This window comes from Patagioenas fasciata, chromosome 11, assembly GCF_037038585.1.
Source record: "Patagioenas fasciata isolate bPatFas1 chromosome 11, bPatFas1.hap1, whole genome shotgun sequence".
In the NCBI taxonomy this organism is placed as follows: domain Eukaryota; kingdom Metazoa; phylum Chordata; class Aves; order Columbiformes; family Columbidae; genus Patagioenas; species Patagioenas fasciata.
Genome location: NC_092530.1, coordinates 21,509,514 through 21,529,509, shown reverse-complemented (window position 1 = coordinate 21,529,509; position 19,996 = coordinate 21,509,514). Strand labels below are relative to the sequence as shown.

General features: G+C 40.6%; 2 protein-coding genes across 14 annotated transcripts in view; one reads left to right on the top strand and one right to left on the bottom strand.

Moving 5' to 3' along the window:
• Window positions 1-16,345, top strand: part of MAP7D3 (MAP7 domain containing 3) — a 43,903-nt gene extending 27,558 nt beyond the window's left edge. For 3 of the 11 annotated variants that reach the window (XM_065846464.2, XM_065846461.2, XM_065846458.2), the window contains 13 exons: window positions 443-541; window positions 921-1,019; window positions 2,087-2,212; window positions 4,280-4,425; window positions 4,794-4,924; window positions 5,503-5,747; window positions 7,715-7,850; window positions 8,957-9,137; window positions 10,262-10,366; window positions 10,637-10,690; window positions 11,487-11,580; window positions 12,024-12,222; window positions 13,318-16,345. In XM_065846464.2, coding sequence (XP_065702536.1) covers window positions 443-541; window positions 921-1,019; window positions 2,087-2,212; window positions 4,280-4,425; window positions 4,794-4,924; window positions 5,503-5,747; window positions 7,715-7,850; window positions 8,957-9,137; window positions 10,262-10,366; window positions 10,637-10,690; window positions 11,487-11,580; window positions 12,024-12,222; window positions 13,318-13,627 — 1,925 coding nt within the window. In that variant the 3' untranslated portion in view covers window positions 13,628-16,345. The remainder of the gene's footprint in view (window positions 1-442; window positions 542-920; window positions 1,020-2,086; window positions 2,213-4,279; window positions 4,426-4,793; window positions 4,925-5,502; window positions 5,748-7,714; window positions 7,851-8,956; window positions 9,138-10,261; window positions 10,367-10,636; window positions 10,691-11,486; window positions 11,581-12,023; window positions 12,223-13,317) is intronic. The other 8 variants (XM_065846470.2, XM_065846468.2, XM_065846467.2 and 5 more) reach the window with 6 other exon arrangements.
• Window positions 16,346-17,115: 770 nt separating this feature from the next.
• FHL1 (four and a half LIM domains 1) overlaps window positions 17,116-19,996 on the bottom strand; it is a 30,250-nt gene continuing 27,369 nt past the window's right edge. For 2 of the 3 annotated variants that reach the window (XM_065846473.2, XM_065846471.2), the window contains exons 4-6: window positions 19,531-19,700; window positions 18,793-18,979; window positions 17,116-18,092 (exon numbers count right to left, since the gene is read on the bottom strand). In XM_065846473.2, the coding sequence (XP_065702545.1) occupies window positions 17,935-18,092; window positions 18,793-18,979; window positions 19,531-19,700 (515 nt within the window). In that variant the 3' untranslated portion in view covers window positions 17,116-17,934. The remainder of the gene's footprint in view (window positions 18,093-18,792; window positions 18,980-19,530; window positions 19,701-19,996) is intronic. The other variant, XM_065846472.2, reaches the window with a different exon arrangement.

The following is a 19,996-nucleotide window of genomic DNA, read 5'->3' as shown; positions in this document are numbered from 1 at the left end:
GTGTATGCGCCTGGGAAGGTGGAGAAGCACAAGGTGGAACTGAGAGGAAGACGCTTCTCTCTGAATCAGTGGAGTATTTAATCAGCTGCGTTCTTTGTTAATTCTGAGCTGAGCACTTTGTTTCTCACTTTTACTCGTATAGAATATAAGCAATGGCCTTTTTTAATGATTTGTTTTTAAAAGCGTACAAGGATGGCCTCGGTAGTTCAGACGAGGTCTGCTGAGACTGGCGTCCTGCTGCTACAATCAGTAACATACAGGAATATAAGAAATAATGCTTTACGTTCAGTAATTCTTCCCTGATCCGGTTTTCCTGCTTCTGAAGGATTCACACTATATAAAGCGAATTAATTACTCTTCTATATCTTAGGAAAGTGGGGCTGGTGTTGGAGGGGACTTTCAGGCTTTTCAACATTATTAATCCACGCGCTTTCACTTCCAGGTACCACAAAGAGAAGTGCCTCGTTAAACAGACTGAATAACAAAGTTCCTCTACATTCTCAGCAGTCAGCCCTCAAAGGTTCGCAGGTGGAACAGAAAGGTGCTAGAAAACAAGTTGGTTTTGAGAATTGGGAGGCAGTAAATGGGTTATTTGAAGTTGACTTTAAACCATGTCCCAGTTTCATTATGTGCATGTGGTCCGTGCGCTGTGGCATAAATATTGCCGCACACGTTGTAATGCCAGATATCGGGTGGCTGTGTGTATAAACCAGACTTACTCCTCTGAGATGTGGAAGGGTGGGGGTGAGTAGACAAGTGGTAGCCAGACCATTTAGCTCATGAGAAAATAGTGCTTTGTAATGATAGGCTGGTGGTTTTAGCTGATTTCTGGACAAAAGCAAAGCATGGGGATGGCAGTTTAGAAAATAACATCTAGAAATATCTTGTTAAAAATAATCTTCCTTACACTTGGTCTCTAGGAGGAACGGAAAAGAAGAGGAGCACATCTTTGAGTAGAATGAGTAGTAAACCCCAGCCCTCTCCAGAGCTAGAAAAAGTGAAAAAGGAAGAAAAACCAGGTGGTTGTTTCATAAAGCTGAATATTCCTGTTTAAAGCCATTCGTAGTAAAGTTTGGATAGCCTTACTTTCACTAGTTTCCTTGGTTCTTGAACTTTTAGGACTTTTTAATGGCTTTTTAGTTATTCAGTGGTAAAGATTAAATTGTAAATGGTAGAGATTAAACTTCTCCCTTTGGACAAAAAAGAAATCCTCCAAGAAAGACTGTGACTTTGTTAAATGGCACCATAAGCAGAAAGCAAAATGTTTCTACCTGAGAGAGAGAAGTATTTGAAAGCTGGTAGGTTTCAATGTAAAATATAGTAAAAAAAAGTCACTGATATGTTCATTTCTTAGTTAAATCTTACCTTTGCCTTTTAAACTCTCTTTCGTTGTTCTGTTTAAAAGCAACTTCTCTGTTCCTGCTGCTGGCCTAAGCGTTGTGCATGCAAATGATGGAGGAAACCTGTTCTCACTTCAGTCTCTTTTGGTCCGTGTATTTCCCACTAGGTTACAAATAACCTCTTTTCTAGGGACTGTTCCTAAACCTGAAGACTAGCAACTTCTCTAACATGATTCTCCCTTTGAGTTAACAGTTCTGAAACCTTCCTATTTAGCAGCTGTTGCCAGCAGTGGAAATGATACTCTGCTTCAGAATCTTCCTTGTATGGGAGGGTGATGGGTGCTGTCTGTGTGAATTTGTACGCGCAAATGTTGCCTCATGAAAACCATTTGCTTTGACTCGCAAGTCTGCTGTTTGTTATGTCAGAACAGGCTTTCCTGCAATCTAGAGAATGTAGCTCTGAAGAGCTGGGTCAAAAGCTTCGTATTTTGCCTGACTTCAGCACTCATCTCTGTTGTATGCATGGCACTTTTGCACATCAAACCGAGGACGTTATAAGAGATTGCATCGTTTAACCCTTCTGTGCCATTAGTCTGGATTTCCCTCTCCACAAATTGAGTATTTTTCTTCCAAAACTGTTAAGATTTGCAACAATGCTCACAATCTTCCTTTGCTTTGTAGCGCTTGTTTTTTTCATTGTGTGATTTCATGTTGGATCCTTTTTTGATTTGTTCCCCATCGTTTAGCTCGTCGCTCCCAGCTCAGTCCTCTGGACAGTAGCGTAATCAGTCGCCTCCTCGCCCCCACGCAGGCCTCCTTAGCTAGGAGTAAAAGTGCTGCTACATTGTCGGCTGATGGACAAGATCCTTCAGGTAACCGGAGGGCAGCAGAGCCTGAAAGTTTTGTGCAGTTGCTCTTCAAGCAAGAACTTACATGGTAGTTGCTAACTGTGCTACACTGAAGTATGAATCAGACGGTTAATAGATGTTTATGCATACTTATATACTGTTTTCTTTGTTCAGTAATAACCAATCATATGCAATGTTGCTTGTTTACTTTACAAAACCATAGAGTAATACTGGCTGTTAAACTCCAGTGCCAGTTGACTTGCTCTGCGGAGAACCAGATGCTGGTGTTCATTTTGGGGTTTGTGGTTTTGTTTTGTCCTTTTTTTTTTAAGTGACAGAGATCTGCATTTGGGTGTATCCTCAAATGAACCTGAGACTTATTGCTCAGAGAACAGTTCTAGACAATGGAAGGGGAAGAACCCAAACAAACGTAGAATTTCAAAGGAGGCTGAAAGGAATAAGTGCAAAGCCTAAATTTCTTAAGGGGGAGAAACTGTTGTAGAAACATGACAAAGGGGTTATCTTAATATTGAGTGCAAGGAGCCCTGGGCTTGCTTCACTCAAACTGATGGTAGAGGCACACCAGAAGACATTGTAGAGAAACCCTGGCTGGCTCAAGCACTTTCATACAGGTCCAGACTGAGCTGATAAGCCCACACTGTGGCTCAACTTAGTACTGGCACAAGAATCTCTACATCGTGAGCTACATCCCACATGTCTTACCGTTGTTAGTGGTTGTAAGAATGTCCCAGTAAATGCATAATTGGAACCAATGTGGAGTCTTTCTCCTCTCTTACCTTACAACTTGCGTTCCCAGTTTTGCTTGTTTCCTTTTAAATATGTTCTTCCATCTTTATTTTTTATCTTATGCCACTTAACTTGGTCCTTGTTGGCAATGGTGACATTTCTACACTTTTCCCCTTGTGTAAAAATCAGTTTTTACGTTTTTGGTTTGTAGTTAGTGGTCATAGTTTTGCACACCTATGTATGTGCCACTTTTATTTTACCATGAATCTTCCAGTTCATGTCATGCGGGGAAATACCATCTTTTTCACCATTACTGACAGCATGTGACATTCACTGTTGCTGAATTAAAGATCACTTTTACATTTTTATCAGTTTACTTAAAGGTACTTTCTTCATTTCGTGGAAAAGTACCTGTGCTTTGGTACAAACTCTGCACAAACAGAATGCAGTTCTCCTTGCACAAAAGCTGTAAATATAAAAATAAAATGTATTTTCCATAAAGTTACAAAATTGAGTGCTGGCATCTGTCACAATTTATCCAGACTATAGAAAAATCCAACATCTAGATTCAGAAGTAGATTTTTACATCTATGTATGTATGCTTATCCATCTATAATGATGTTAGTGAAAAAAGTAATTAGAAGATGCAGTCTCTTTCAGTATCTTATGTGTGAAGAGATTGACGCTTCATGTAGGAAAGGTATTTTAGTTTAACAGTTGACCTTTTTCTCTCTATAGTTTTCTTTTACATCACCTATTTTGATTTGTTAGTGTGGATAAAGGGCACACATATACAGTAATAAAGGGGTCAGAGGAGAAAAGTACAGTAGAATAATGTTGCACCAATGCTTATTTCACAACAAAAGCTTGTGAAGTAATGCTGCTTTGTTACTACTCTTTGGAAAGAAAGAAAGATTTCCTCCTTGAATATGGGGGAAACAGGCTTAGAATATGAACCTGTCGTGAAGAACTTGTAAAAAAAGATGCTAAGCCATGAAAACAGATGTATTTGTGATTAGATGCAGCTTGACTAAAATTAAAGTAACACTGGTGTGTTGCAAATTTTGATGTTTATTTTTGGAAAAGCATTTTATTTTTATTTGCTCCAGACTGCTGCTTTCAAAATGGTTTTATTCTTGGTGCTGTTGCTTCCAAAGTACTAATCGTGTGGTGGTGGTGTGTGTGTCCATGACCCATTGCAATGTGCACTGCCTGTGGTGTTGCTCTGTACGGTTTCTAACACACACAATCTTTCTTTCTCTCTTTCTCCCTCTTCTTTTTCTCCTGTTCTTATGCTGTGCACTTGGTTCTCGTTTTGTCTTGTCAAATTCCTAACTTTTATAGAATCTCACCTCTGTCCTCGTTCAGCTTCAGCCAGTTCCATCAGTTCCCCCGTCCCAGCTCCTAAAGTGCCCGTGCGCAGCCGTAGCATCGACAGATTGAAGTCCTCTGTGTCTTCATCAGACGCAAGTTCACCAGATTCAACCCAGGTTTGTTGAAAATCCACAGCAATTAGGTTTGTATTAATCTGGGGGTTTGGAACAGCTTGGGATGGGATCCTTTTTCAACAGTTTGCTTGCTTATTGAAATGTGTAATAGCTTTTGCTTAAAAAACACAGTATTGAAACCAAATTGGGATGTTATGGTCCTTGATCTCCCTGTTATCTTAAAGATATATCATTTGCTTATGGTTCCCAAAATTTGATTTAGGTAACATGTTGACTGGGTCTATGTTTTGGAACAAAGGAAATGTAAAGTACATCTTGTTGGGAAGTTGTGTGTTTGTTGTGGTAGTAGCTCCTCTGCCATAATGTCTTCTAGAGAGTGAGCTTTATTTTGGTTTTGTGTATCTTCGTAGAAATCAGAGACGGAGAAACCATCCCCAGGTTCTGGGTTTAGACGCCCCCCCTCGCCATCTGTGTCTGCCCGTAGAAGATCCCCTTCTCCTGCTAATTTGGTGAAGCGTCCTCCATCACCTTCTGCAGTTAGGTATGCACCCATGTTAAATGTCGTCTTTTATTGAGAACAAAATGAAGGATACTTCCAGTCTCAAGGCAGCTGTGCCGTTAGAATTTGGATGACCTATGCTATGCCATGTTTATACCCGTAAGGATTTCATTTTTGGTCCCATTTCTCTTTTCCACGGTAGGGATGCAGCTCTTACTTGAACCTTTGTCTCTTGTGCAGACAAAAAACACCCTGGTTTTCTGTACAGTCTGTGCACTAAAACCCGCAGGAAGCCTGCGAGCTTCTGAATAAGCTGACCTGCCTGTATTATTGTAGGAAGTTTCTTGGATTGGAATCACAGGATTCATCCTTGATGTGGAGTAAATGGAAGTGAGGGCTAGCAGACCTGTTTTGATGTTAGCCCACAAGTACCGAGTCCAGGTGCCCATGCTATTTTTGAGTCTTCTGTTTGAGTTTTGTGAGGAAGACAACAGTAGTTTGTGGGTGTATTTATTTTTAAAAGTGAGGTGCATCATGTAAACTAACCAAAGTAGACTGTCCTCAGTTGTCTGTTTGAGGTTTTCAGTGTCAACCATGAAAAATATTCTTCATTTCAACAGGCAGAAGACTCGCCCACCTTCACCTAGCGTGTCAAAACGAAGACCACCATCTCCTACTCCGGTCTCTAAACCGGCACCCATCCAACGTCCACCGCTCACACCAGGTGTTATAAACATTACCAAAAAGAAAACTGAGGCAGAGAGCAAACCAAAGGATAAGAGCATAGAAGGAACAGGACAGGAGCAAGGTGCTTCACCAGCCTTGGACAGGGATGCGGTGGCAACTAGCACAAAGACCAAAGAAGGTGAGTGTTTCTCAGGGACTGACACACTCTTATTGAAGATATCTCCAGTGTGTGCTGGGACTGGTGAAATAATTGATTGTGAGGCAGACCACTGGAGGGTAGGACACTTTAAGGCAGAAGTTGTTCCTTGCTGATTATTTATACAATAATTTTACATGGTGTGACTTTTGGTTGTGGATTTTAGTGCAGTAATCAGTTTATTTGAATTGGAGATTTAAGTCAATAGCTTTCAATATTATTGCTTGTACTATAATGTTAAGCAAAGCAGAAATCCTGTTTGCCTTTTGGACTTCAGCCATACTAGCTGAAGAATCTACTAGCTTAGCTTTGCAAAGTCAATAGTTAAACTCCACAAAGGTCTTTCAGTCCGGTTGGTTGTTCTTAAAACTGGTTGTGTAGAAAGCTGTTTGGGGGAAGCAGTCAGCTGTTAGTGCATCACAGCCTGAAAGCCAGTTTCCACAAAGCTAGAAGTCTCAATTCCAGTGAATATAGAATCATTGCTGTCTCAGGACTGAGTTCAGTTGTGACTGAGTTCAAATTTGGAACTGTCGTGGCTGATCCTTGTTTATACCAATATGACTGCATTTTTACCCAAATCAGAAGCAGTGAGTGTCCTGGGGAGGTGCTGATTTTTCAGCATTCGATAAATCTAAATTCTAGAAAACTTGTCAGTGACCGCACTCCATGTGGAAATGCTTTTCCTAGGACTACAAGGATAATTTTTATGCACAAACCACTGCCATAATTCAGCTACGCTGGGTGCGCTCTGTGTAATTACACCCTACGGCTGCAGCAGTTGATTACGTGTCCATGGGGCTTAAGCAGCTTTTCAGGTATTAAAGTTCCTGATGGTGGCATTGTGTTTTGAATGATTTGTCTTCAGGTCAGAAGCAAAATAACTGATGAAACCCCAGTGTCATTGGTCATTGAAATTACCTTGGCTTGAAGGCTTTATAATGTTAAGCAAACATATATGTGCTAATTTGTGAAATATTGAAGAAAGGCAGGTCCTCACCTACATTATGATGCTGTTGCTCTGCTGACACCAAGAGCTGATTCTCTGAGTTTTCAGATGATCAGTTCTTCTGCCACGTTCAAGTAGTAATATTTCTAGAGAGTAGGAATAACTGAAAAAAAATCAGAGTTCTTTCTATATATATTGAGAGCAACTGGATGGCAAGGGTCTTTTTTTTCCCCTAATGTTAGTTAATAATTTCTATAAATAATAATAACAAATATCTACAATTTATAATATCTCTGATCATAGCACCAGGCAGGACATGAAGAAACATAAACTGCAGGACTGTACAGATATCTGCTAACCTGGTGGTTGGAGCTGCTTTCATCTCCATGAAACCTGGAAACTGATCAGTTGCTAAAATGTGTAGAAATACTGTATTACTCAAGTCATTAGTATGTGCCTTCTGGGCCAGATAACATTGTGATTATTTGCACCCTAAGATACTCCATAAATATAAAGACATTAATATAAATGTTATGAAACAAGAGATATTTTAAAAAAAAATATTTCTTCTTTAGTGTCACAAATGTTCAGTTTTTTTAGAAGGAAGTTAAGTGTATTTCCTAAAGCAGTTTTTTTTTTTCAGTTTTCTTTGAAGTGTTACAGAATAAAAGTGTCTTTTTAGAAATATCTTTTTAAGTACTATGGTAGTTGGAGAATATCTTTAACTGTGTCATCTGGCATATGGCTGGGTCAGTGTAATTGAAATGAGTTGTTATTTCAGCGTCAGTGAGATACTATGGCTCTGCAGCTCTCTAGGATTCCCCTTGGGCTCCTGTGGGCCTGTAGACACAGGATTTACTTGCTGAGTGATGAGTGATGGGCACTGATTGAAAAGATAGCAGGCCAGTTGGCCAAAAGAAAAATCTTATCTCACAGTGATAACTTCTTTCTTAATTTTAAGTTACTGGGGCTTTTTGACAGCAGTTTCTTTTAACCTTTGCAGAATCAGGGAGCAAAACAGTAGCAGGGACCACCACAGCTGAAGAAGCTGCTAAAATCTTGGCAGAGAAACGACGTCTAGCACGGGAGCAAAGAGAGCGTGAAGACCAAGAAAGAATTCAGCGACAGGAAGAGGAAAGGTAACAGTTCAGGAGAAGGAAGGGATGCTCTGGTGGTGGGGTCTGGTTAGAGTGGACACTTCAGCTGTATATGGTTTTTTTAAAGCATTAATGTGAGATCCTGTAAATCTTAATGCAGTTCCTGCAGCAGGGACAGGCATTAGCGCCGTTTGAGATGGTCCAGGTTGCTGTGTATGTCATTAACCTGTATTTCAGTATAAAAGTAATGCATGGGCCCTGTGCAAATCACTACTGCTTTTTCCTTCCAGTCACCACTGGTGCTTTTATTTAAAAATTAGAATGTGCCCTTCGCACCACTTGTATTTGTTTTTTTGTCCTGAAATAGTTAACCTCTCTCTCTATTAAACTTTCCTGTGATGTACTCAGGCGGTGGTTTGATAGTACATAAATCTGGATCAGAAACGTTGCAGCCAAGTAATTCAAGGTGATAAATCAGTGTACATTTGGTTCACTGTGTAGAAGTTGCTAAAAAAAAAAAAGACTAGCTTTGTGCTGACTAACATTATTCCTGATGAGAGTTCACCTCTCTGTGCTTCTGTCAACATTACGGAGCATTAGATTTTGTCTTTTTTCCACTCATGGGTATAAAGGTGTCATAAGCTTGCATATAGTCTGCTGCAGATGTTTTATCAGAAATGTCATCAGATCTGTTGTGTACATTTGCATAATTTCACAGTGTGTACCTCGCATATATCTGGAATTTGTACTATAGAAGAAACAGGTTTTTTTAGAAAATCTAACTGAATTTATGTTTGACAGTGATTGAAAGCTTAATGTCATGGATGCAGGTGCTATTTGTTAAATAGTTGTCACTTAATCCAGTTCTCTATAAAACATTCAATTTCTGGAGCAACCTGACTTGGCCTTGATTTAATCAGGAAAGAACTTTTATGTACACATAGATAGTTTCTTCTAGCTTACTCTACTTTTTCCTTTGACGGGTCTGGATGGTGGCATTTGTAAATCTGCACCGGAAAGTATCTTTACACAGTCATTCTGTGGTTGGATACCTTAGAACTTTCTTGCTTTCTTAGCCTGTCTCATGTGCATGCACACTTTTAAAGAAATAAATACCCAGTTGGTAATCTGTATCTTGGAAACACTAGAATCAGAGAAGAAGAAGCAGCCAAGAGAGCAGTTGAGGAGAAAGCACGACAGGAGGAGGAGCTCCGCAAGCAGGAGGAAGAAAAGCGACTGGCTTATGAAGAGCAGCAAAGACAAGCAGAAGAGGAGCGGATCCGCCGAGAACAGGAGGAGCAGGAGAAACTTGCAGAGCTTCAACACCAGGTCTGCTTATCTGTAGGCTCCAACTGTGTTCCTCGCACAACCGGCTGAGGTGTTTTCCAGGCGGTTGTCTTTGATTTTCTTTCACAGAATGTTTTTGACAAATCTGTCAGGAATGATGTAAAGCAGAACTCACTCTGTCCGAGATGGATCTGAGAATGCCTTGAAGTCCTCTCCTTGCTCTAGTCTGTCATTTTGATGTTTTTTCCCAACATTTGATAAATTCAAGTGTGGGGCAAAAGCAGATTTTATCTTTTAGCCATCTGGGATGTTATTTTGCATACGTAAAGTGTTTGTACTGAGCCCACTGTACCAGCTTACTGCTGTGGATTACAAGGAGATGGTCTGTCTGGAAGGTCATCTGGCCTGCTCTAAAAGATTGATAGTGTTTCCAAGTCTGCTCTTCTGGTTGCTAAATAGTCCTGCACAGCAAATATCTGTATGCCTTTACAAGTGAATCCTTCCAACTGAAGGGAACTGTTTTGCAGAAAGTGGATTTTCTTTAAATGAGTCTAACCTTGAAAGTTATAGTAGTTTTACAATGAACTTCATGTTTGAAGAGCTGTATTGTGGATCCCATTGACATGTGTCTGAACGTTTCTTTAAAAGCCTGTTGAGGTTTTTAACAATTATTCAGTGTTAACTATGCTTCTGCCTTCTTTCCAGTCATACCAGAAAAGATGTTCCAGTGTAGAAAGAGCAGAAGATGCTCAGCACAAAGTAGCTTGGTAGTAATACCTGACCGCCAAGATTTTTAAGTTAACGTTGCCACATATAGAATTTAATTGCTGTCTTGTTACTTTATAAAGTATCCTTCTTAGACAAATCTTTGTCCTGAAGAACAGTTTGAACTCTGAGTAGCTCAACAACATCCAGAACATTTGCATAATCACAATATAGCCATGCACATCATTTTTCTGTTCAGATCAGTTTCTGAATGTCATAGTAACATATATTTCATGTCAGTAGCTGGTTAATTGGCATCTAGGTGCAATGTATGGTAATATTAAATAGTGATTGTCTCATGTTCCTGTCTGTGTTGAACCAGAATCTCTGTAACAACTCCGCTTTTGATTTTTGGGAATGAGTTGTGCACTGGGTGCTCTCTTTTCTTGTTTAATTTTCAGAGAGAAGAAGCAGAAGCAAAAGCTCAAGAAGAGGCTGAAAGACAGCGGCTGGAAAGGGAGAGAATTATGCAGCAAAATATGCAGGAAAGGCTTGAAAGAAAAAAGGTATGTTGTTTCGAAAGCAGAGAATTTTCTCAGCCTAAAATAGCAGTTGAAGTGGTAAACTAAACAGGCAAAAACTCTCAGATGCATTTAAATAGAAGTAGTGTGTTTTATTTTTTAAAAAGCCAGCTCTGGCTTGTGAGCTTTAAAACGGTGAAAAACATAGTAAATTTATAAAATATGAAAATATATTGTGATTTATTAAAATTTAAACGAAAATGCTGAAATATAAAGCTCTGTGCATAATTGCAAGTATTTTCCCTGTTTTAACAGAGAATTGAAGAAATAATGAAAAGAACGCGAAAATCGGATCAAAACGAATGCAAGGTACTTGTTTGGATCTGTGTAATGACAGAACAGGCCCTTCTCAGAGGAGGCTTTGCCTTGCATCGTGTCTTCCTCTGCTCTCCTCACACAGACAGGCGGCCACGTGAAATGCAAAGTTCTGCTGCACCTGAAAAAATTTCAGTAGCTTCCCATCACACACATTTTTCTACTTCACTTGTTCTCGCCAAAAGGCCTTTGATGCATTTTTGTTCAAGGCATATAGAAGCAACGTGATGTAGTGCTATTGCTTGCAAATTGGTTAAAAAAAGCAGTGGTTAGTAGTGGATTTTTTTATTAAACTGTATGCTATCTTCTAGGGCTATTTTTCCCCAGGAAACTTAAATTCCTGGCTTCATCTGTTTCTTTAAGACAAATCTTGGACGCTCCTTGGGTTGGTACAGTAAACTGAATGTATTTTTGTTAACGTGGTGACCTAAGGTTTGTGGTGAATTACATGTATTACATTGAAGAGCATTTGTTCTTCTCTGAACATTCAGAGAGCGAGTCTTCAATAGCTGAAAATCAATAAGCATTTAGCAGATACCCTGGAGAAAAGAGGGGAAAAGGAGCTCAGGAATAGTTCACAGGTAGGAGATGGAAGTGGATCCCACGGGTTCCTTTCCAGGCTGTGGCTCAGCACAGCACATGTTACTGGGGGACCTGATTGCCCGTGAGCCTCTGGACCTGTGTGGCTTTACAGCTGGGCAAAGAACAGTCCTGCGTGGGAGCTGGGATTGAACCCACTGGTAAACACTGCGTGGTAGTGAGCTGTTGGGAATAACGGCCTGGAATTCAGTTGCAGAGCGAAGGGAAGTCTGCGGTGGAGGCTGTGGAGGGAGAGGAGATTGAAGAGGACGAAGAGTTGGGTCTTGAGAAGACCGATCAGCCAGGTAAGGAAACTTGATGAGTCAGATTTAAGTGGTAGACAGTGTCTCAGGGATGTTTAAGCATTGTTAAAAATGTCAATACTTAATAACGCTGTGATGGCCTGAGACACAAGTCCCTGAAATGCCAGGGAGGCTCTCTGTGTGAACACAGAGTAGGTCATTGACTGTTCTGTACCACAGGAGACTGCCAAAATGATTAAATGCAAAACAATTTGGGAGTGAAATGCAGACAGCATGCTTTAATTTTACAAGTACATTTTTAAAGATGGAAAGCAAATTTCATGTTGTTACAGGCAGCTTGTCTGTAAACAAATGAATGTATTGAAGCCAAGTGCCTTGAGTTTTGGCTAGGAAAGGTCATTTTGGCACTCTGATTTTATTCGCTTAGAATAGTGATTCTGTTGCTAAAGCTTTTTTTTTCTTTCCTTTTGTCACCCCACTTTTAGGAAAGCTGAATGGCGTTGACTTACCCCAGGAGGTGAAGAGGGAGGCAGAGGGTTTCTTAGAGACTGCGCATAGCTTGATCTCTACAGAACCTGAAGAACAAGATGTTTCACAGTCGAAGGCCAGCGAAGTGTTTATGAATGGAGGTGACTTGAAAAGTGATGAGGACTCTCTGCTTTCTGCTGAATTTAAGGATTCCAGGTGGGTCTGTGTAGGTGGCTGCTTTACCATCAGAGCAGTTATCCATCACAGGACAAACGCCTCTCTGTGTTTAAATTAAATTCAGTGCTGTATGGAGCGTTCCATCACATTTTTGCACCCTGCTAACTCGGTGGTATTTGTCTGGCTTGCTCCAGACATGTGGCGTGTGCCTGATGTCAGTTTACTGCTTCACGCAGAGGCTGTTAGTTCAGGATAACTGTCTGTTTAGATGGCACCATGTTAACAGTACTGGCTTTGCTGCGAAGTGAGATGCGCAGCCAGCATTGTGGCAGCGTTACTTATAAAGAACGGCATTGGCTTGAAACCTCTTCCCTTGAAGTGGTTAGCAGTTCTTCTCGTTAACGAAACATTAAACAAAAAGGAGGGGGACAACACTGAAAAGGAAGAAGAGCCTGCAGAAAGCTCTAGAACAGTTTCAGTTGCACTGAAGCACCGAATACAACACAAAAGCATCCTTTAGTGGGAATTTTTTTTAGTATTTCAAATTTTATCTTTTTGAACATAAAGTATTTCTTATCTACTACTGGAAAATCTGTCCTCTGATGCTGTTCTATTTGCTCATCTAAATGCTAATGATTTAGAAATGACATTGTGAACTCTTTAATGTGATGATAGTGATGGAACATGAAGACATTTTCATGATTTTCTTAAGAATGAATGAAAATTGATCACTCTGATTTGGGTTTAGATGTTGAATCCATTTTAAGTATCATCAGTCTTCTGAGGCTCAGTAAAAAGACCTAACTGAACTAAAAAGGAGAAATGCATACTACTAAAATAGAATTTTAATGGTGCAGAGCTTTAAACTTGTTGGTTTCTTATGTAAAATTTCTGTCCCCAGACCTTACCTGAGAGCTATTAGTACAGTAAAAAGTGTCTGTATATTGGTGAGTTGTTCCTCCATGTTGGTTCTTGGAGAAGGGATCCACGTGGCAGCTGGAGGAGCTTGTCTGGGAATTCCCTTCAGGATAGTCAGTGCTTTGCAGAGAACACAGGCTGTTAATTGGGTGGCCTGTAATCAATCTAAAGGTTAAACATCCAGAGACTGTAATACAAGTATCCTTTTTTTTCTAGCCATCCTGCAAAAGAAATGGTTATTGATGACTCGGTGCAGTTGGGTGTTCGTGAAGTTGATCATACAATTGGACTTAATCAGAATCTGAATGGAAAATCTGGTTCATGGACTTTTGAGGAGTTTATTGACGTTGGAGTCCATTCCAAGTCAACCAGACTGAGCTCGGACAGCGTCTCTGCTGGTAACTGTAACCAAAACTTGAATGATGCTGCTACAATACCTTCTAGTCCCAAACTGGCTTTTGAGGAAGATGGTGCAGTGAATTCATTGACCAAACCTATAGATGCTTCATCAGGTAATCTAAGCTGATTTCCCTCTCTGTCACTTCCTCTGGCTAGGTAATTAACTTCCTCGCATTCTACTCTCCTTGCCTTAACTTCAGCTTCTTATTTTCAAGGCACTCTTTCCATTGTGTAGGCCGGAGGAAAACCTCTTTCTGTAGTGATTGTAACATGCGTTCTGTCAAGAGGAGTCACTAAACAATGCCTTTCTAGGGCCTTGCTCTAGGCAGCAGCGAAGGCCCAACATTAAGGCTCTTCCAAAGACACAGCTGAGCCCCTGTGAAGCCCCTGTCTCTCCCACCAACACTCAGGCCTATGTGTTGTATTTTTAGGCTTGTTTTAAGGTGTCCTAAATGGCACATGTTACTTTTGAAGATACTAACAGTTTACAAGGTGTCTGATGTAACTCTACAGAGGAGACCTTTCCACTCATAGGTGAGTTCTGTAACTCTTTAATCCTGGCCTGCATGGTTTTAACAGGTCTGTCCAGGCTCTGGCACGGTGTTAGCTCTCCTCTCCGCTTACTGTAGAATAGTCTATCACTTCATGGAGGGGGGTAACACCAACCTTAAATTCCACAGATGGTTGTGTTACATTTTGGAAGGGCTAATAAAGCTTCATACACAATATTATGAATTTTCTGAGAGAAGCAGGGCTGTGTCTGGAGCCACATGTACTTGAGAAGCCAAAACCTCATGCAGCACAACCTAGTGTGTCAGAGAGGCTTCAGCAAGCTAGTTTACGTAAAGATTAAACTTCTCTGGTTTGGACCTAAGCCCCAAATGGATGTACTCACAGCAGGAGATCTCCTTCCGTGAGATAAATGACTGTGTGAACACTTGAAATGAATGGTAGTGGGGAAAAAAAACCAAGACTTGCCTCCAGGTTTTCTCTAAGTGATGTGTAGCACTTTTTTTTTATTAAAGTGTAGCACTTTTCCAGACTGAACTGCTTCCCGAGTCTCCTCTGTCACTCTGCGCCTCAGAATTTTAGTCCCATGGACACAGCCTTATTGAGTCTTTCCTTGAAATTTAATGATGTGATACTGCTGATCACATATTGCTCTGGTCAAAGTCAGTAGCTTGTTGCCTTTTAATGTTGAACTTCAAAATGTTTAGACGTAGTATGGTTTAAGAATTCCGTACATAACTTGGGAAACTAATATTCATATATAAAAAAGGAAAAGCTGCTGCGCTCATTTTGGACCATTCCTTGCTCGCTCCCTGGGTGTAGACTCTGAGACGACAGATGTTTGTGGAATACACCCAGTTATGATGGTTAAATGTTTTCTTCTCTTTGGACAGAACTGTGAACACTAGAGACCTGGAAATAATCTGATTGCACTTCAGTAATCCAGTGTTTTATCAAGTACCGAAGGCCTTGTTTTGAAAAGCTGCTTGTTTACCTTTATCCATCCTCAAATTTGAAAAACAAAACAAAACACCAGGGAAGGGATGACAAACTTCTAGATTTGCACCTTGAACCATTTCAGGGAAACTGTTGTGCTGATGTTCCTTTTCCATTCGTTTAGCTAATTGTTAGATAAGATTTCGTTGTTTAAATATCACTTGTTTCCCTTTTACAGTCTTTACAGTAACCTGTTTGAGTCTTCTTTAATTTTGATATCGGTATCTAGTACAGCCATGTGCCACTGGAAGGGCCGCAGTTACTTACTGGCCAGGTTTTGCATATTCCTGAAATGGCACTTGGTGAAATGAAAGATCCATTCAGTGTGTGTTGAAGCTGAGCTCCCTTTGTTACATTCTAGAAAAATGCTGTTACTTTTTGGTTCACGTGCTGTTTAAAAACACAAAATTGAACATCTTCAATTCTGAATAGCGAAGAAAAATTTCATGTTTTCTAACATGGAAATATTGGCAGTTTCAAAATGCATTATTGTACCATCGCTAATACGTTTTAATCTGTTGGAAAACATCAAAACATTTTACAGCATATGCACTAATGTATTACAGAAATGTTGAGTACCTAGGTGTGTCTGTCATAGTGCAGTTTAACTTGTCATGCTTTTAAAAATGTTTTCATTTTGAATTATTTATCTACACTCATGGAAGTATTATTTTATTGTGTACATAACAGTATTAGACCACTGAAGTCATGTTTTTTTCATGTTAATTATTCTAAGTGTTCCTGTTCTAGCTTTATAACAGCATCTGCAAGCTGCATATATATTTTCCTTCCCCTAAAGCCTGCATTAAGTAATTTATCTAACCTAAACTTGCATGCTTTTTACGGCATGAAGAGATTAACTAAGCATCTTCTGCAAATTGCTACTAAAAGTACTAATGCAGTCTTGTTCTTCAGTCTCCTGTAACAGATATACTGGGTAAGTGATTACCGTACAGAATAGCTGGTTTGAATCCTGCTATAAACCATTGGCTGATACTTGAGTTTGGATGAATAGCCCAAACGGCAGCTGTGTTTTCAGTGGTTAAATGCAAATGGTTTTGCTGGATCCAGTTACTGTAGGAAACCCTCCGCCTTCTTACTCTCACTGTTTGCTCTTCAAAATACAGTAGAACTGTTTTAGACTTTAGAGCAGTGCCTTAGGTAAAAGGAAAGATGTATTTTTGTACGATAGCGGTTCCGTTCTGGCAGAGACAATCATTCTAACGAAAAAGATGCCGTTTTTTTTTTTTTTCTCTGTGCTGATACTATTATTTGTTGAATGTTACAGCTCTATGTAAATATGTGCACACCATTAAATAAACTTTGCATTTCAACAATGCTTTATTTCTCTAATGCTAAACATTCCCTTAGGAGGGGTCTCCAAGGCCTGGCTGTGCTGACCTGCCTGGAGATGCCCCCGGTGCTGCAGGTCCCCACAGCCAGGAGCCTCTGGTGATGGCATTTGTGTGGGAAGGTGTTTATTGGTAACACCTTCAGCTCTGGCTACGTTTGTATGTGCTGATGTGTTGGTAACTCTTGAATTCTTTAACTTGCTGTTCACTCTAAGCTTTTTCCTTGTAGCACCAGCATCTTTCTGTTCTAACAGTGAGTCGAGCAGTGGAACCAGACTGTTGAGAATATACAGCAAGATGCTGTCTTTGTTTTTCGTGTGAGGGCTCTTTGTTTCTGGTAGGTGCTTGTGAACAAAAGGGAATGGCTGGAGCAGCATCCAGTTGATAAATATTTCTGTATGTTATGAAACACTGCTGGGGAAAATAAAAAAGCGCCACCTTGAACCAGTGTTGAAGTTGCTGAAGGTAATAGTAGAGCTGTGTATGGATGGTGGCTACACATATGTTCTCCAAAGGGCTTTTTCACACAAGCTGTTCTTGGCAGATGGTCTGGTGTCAGTCATATATTAAAAAAAATTAATTAGTTGTACAAATTGTTGCTCTGGCCCTCAGATACTTACGGGCACTATGGCAGAACAGCCAACTCTACTTTGCCAGTATCAGTGTATCAGATGTGATTGCAGTAGCTCAGCTGTATGAGGTGTCAATCATGTAAGATGGCAAAATGAAAATAAAACAACTTTCCAGACTGTGGGACTCCAAGCAGGCACTAATCTCATTTTTATTACATCATAAAACATACACTGACATGATAGGAGAGCTATCATTGTCTGAGCTATTTTTAAGGCACTTCTAAATGTATGTGTGTTTTCTTGTAGTTGAAAGGTTTACTACTTGTTAATGGATTAATAATTGTTTATAGTCATCCTCATTTAAACAATAATGTAAAAAAAGCTGATGAGCAAAACTTTTGAGCAAACCATGCGGAAATCAAATCTAAAAGAAGTTTATGGAAACTTAACTAAAGCTAAATCATACTGCCAAAACATTGTTATATGTAAGATGAAGCCATTCCATACATTTGCTGCAGTTCGGTGTGGTAGGGTAAGTAAAGGTATTTATTATTGTGCTGCAATTAATGTTGTGATGTATGTAATGTACGTATACTGGTAACAGCATAGTACTGGACCTCTCCCAGGTGCAATGTTTGCATCTCCATTTCCCAGGTGCATGCCTTGTCAAACCTACTTAAGTGCCAAGCTTAAACATATACCAGACAAGTTTAAAACTAGCTTTGTTTTAGTTTAAGCCACATGTAGATTATGTAGGATGTGGATCTCTCATGCTAAATCTAATGGCATTTCAAGCCTTTACACTAAGAGTTACTTGGAAGCAAAGTCAGATTTTTGCAAGGCTACATGCTTTTGTACTGCAGGAGCTTCAAAATCAAACCAAGTATACTGAGGCTACTTTAGTTTTTATACTGAAATGGAAAAACGTTAGAATTGTTAACATGCAAGAACCTGCTCTTTACCAGGGCTCTAAAATCCATTTTACAGCAGTTGCTGTCTGCTCCTTACAGCCGTTGGGGACAATCAGCACAGTAAATTTTTCCATTATGGCAAACAAAGCGCTTGTTGGCCAGACCACGGGCACACTTTGTGCATTTGAAACAATAATCATGCCAGGATTCATCTTCGTAGTTAACCACACTGGTTCCTCTTCCAAATCCTGCTAGGAGAGAAAACAATTATAGGACGGCGATAGTAGCTTTTCCCGTGGCTGGGTTAGCCCACCCAACAGCAGATCCTGTTCTTACTCCTGTGTGTCTGTACTCTTGCGACTAAAATATTAGTCAAAAATTGCAATTGAACCATGCTGTTTGCTGCTCAGTACTACTGTGCTTAGAGAACAGGCAGCTTAGCATAAGGCTTGTGTGGAACAAGCTTTCTTGCTTGGATTTTTTCCCAGGAAAAATAAAGGTGTAGAGCAAGGACAGGTTGGGTAGAGGCCCTGCCTGGTTGTTAGGGGTCTGTGCTCTAAAATGGGGAATGAAAGGCAAGTCTCACAGGACTGGCAGAAGACCACCACATTTCAGGACTGAGCTTTGTAATCCAGTAACAATTACATGTAAAATACATCAGAAACGAAGCAAACGTGACTTTGGGGCAATAAAATGCTGCTCTTTTTAGACTTAAGTATCCTAGACTAAGGTAAAGGTGGAAACAGTTCTAGTTGGGAAGTTTTGAGGGAAGTGAATTTGAGGTGTGCAAAGGGTGAAGAGCTCCGTTACTAACTCAGGCTCCATCCAGGAAGAGCACATGGTTTAAGTCATGTATAAATTACACTAAACCTGCTACTGGCATTAGTGGCTTCTGAGCTGCACATCTTTGGGGACCCACCGCCCTCAAAAACAGCATTTAATCCAACATACCTGTAATAGGATTCTTGCAGCCAGCGCACTTCTTGGCAACGCACTCCTTGTAGCATTCAACACAGTAAAAGTCGTCCTCCACGGCTGTGAAGCGCTTCCCGCCCAGTTGCTTCTTGCAGTTGGAGCAAATGAAACACTCGGAATGCCAAGGCTTTTCCTGGTAGGTGAGGCCTCCAGAAGTGATGGGCTGGGAAGCAAAGGGCAGAGATGTGTTTCAGAAGTGGGGAGGAGGAAGAGAGGTGATGCGGGTGTGGGGTGTAGGGTAGGAGGGCTATGTCATGGAGTTAAATAGCGCAGCACACTTCAGTTCCTATAGCCTGAAATCCTGCATGCCTGGAGCTTTCATAATAGTTTACTTTACCTGCAGTGACTCTACAATTCTACACTAATCAGTTGCAAAAGTTGCAAACCAGCTATTGTACAAAACATTGTATTACTGCTTGAATACACAATACCTATTAAGGAGTTTAAACTAATCCCACAGCAAGTGCAAGGCCAGTGCCCACTTGGTTTCAGTGGAGCTGCTGTGAGACAACCGTGCAGTTCCCGCTTGGATGCGGTGATGTGTGGGAAGGGTGAGCTCTGTCCCACCATCAGCTGGCTGCACTGCTATCTCAGGGAAAGAACATGAGCATCAGTACAGCTCCAGCATGATCTGCCTCCTGATTTACTCTCCCAGCTTCTAGAAGACGTGAGGGCTGGTCCTGAAAGCTGCCTTGGCAAAGCAGAGGGACTTACATTCTTGCATTTTGTGCAGGTCTTGGCAAACTTGTGCTCATGGCAGGAGACACAGTAGAAGTCATCACCCTTGGGGAAGAAGCTCCCAGATCCAATCACTTGCTTGCACTGGCTGCAAGTGAAACAGTCCTTATGCCAGACCATCTTCTTGTACTCGACATTTTGGTCTCCTGGAACAGACGGAAATAACTTGTTATGTGGGATTTTGGGCTTGTGACAAACTCCCCACCCCCCACAATGCAACACACCTATAGGCAAGACCTGTCCCTAGCTATGTCCAAGACTCAGTTATAACATGAACAAGGGATGAGCTGTTAATTTCTGTATCTGACTTTAGCCAGGGCCTTCTAGATGTTCTTAAAATACTTGTCAGGTGCCTGAGCCTTTCTGAGAAGACCTTGCCTTACAGAACAAAGCTTTTTGTACAAGGCATTGAAGACTAACTACTAAACTGAACTACTCACAG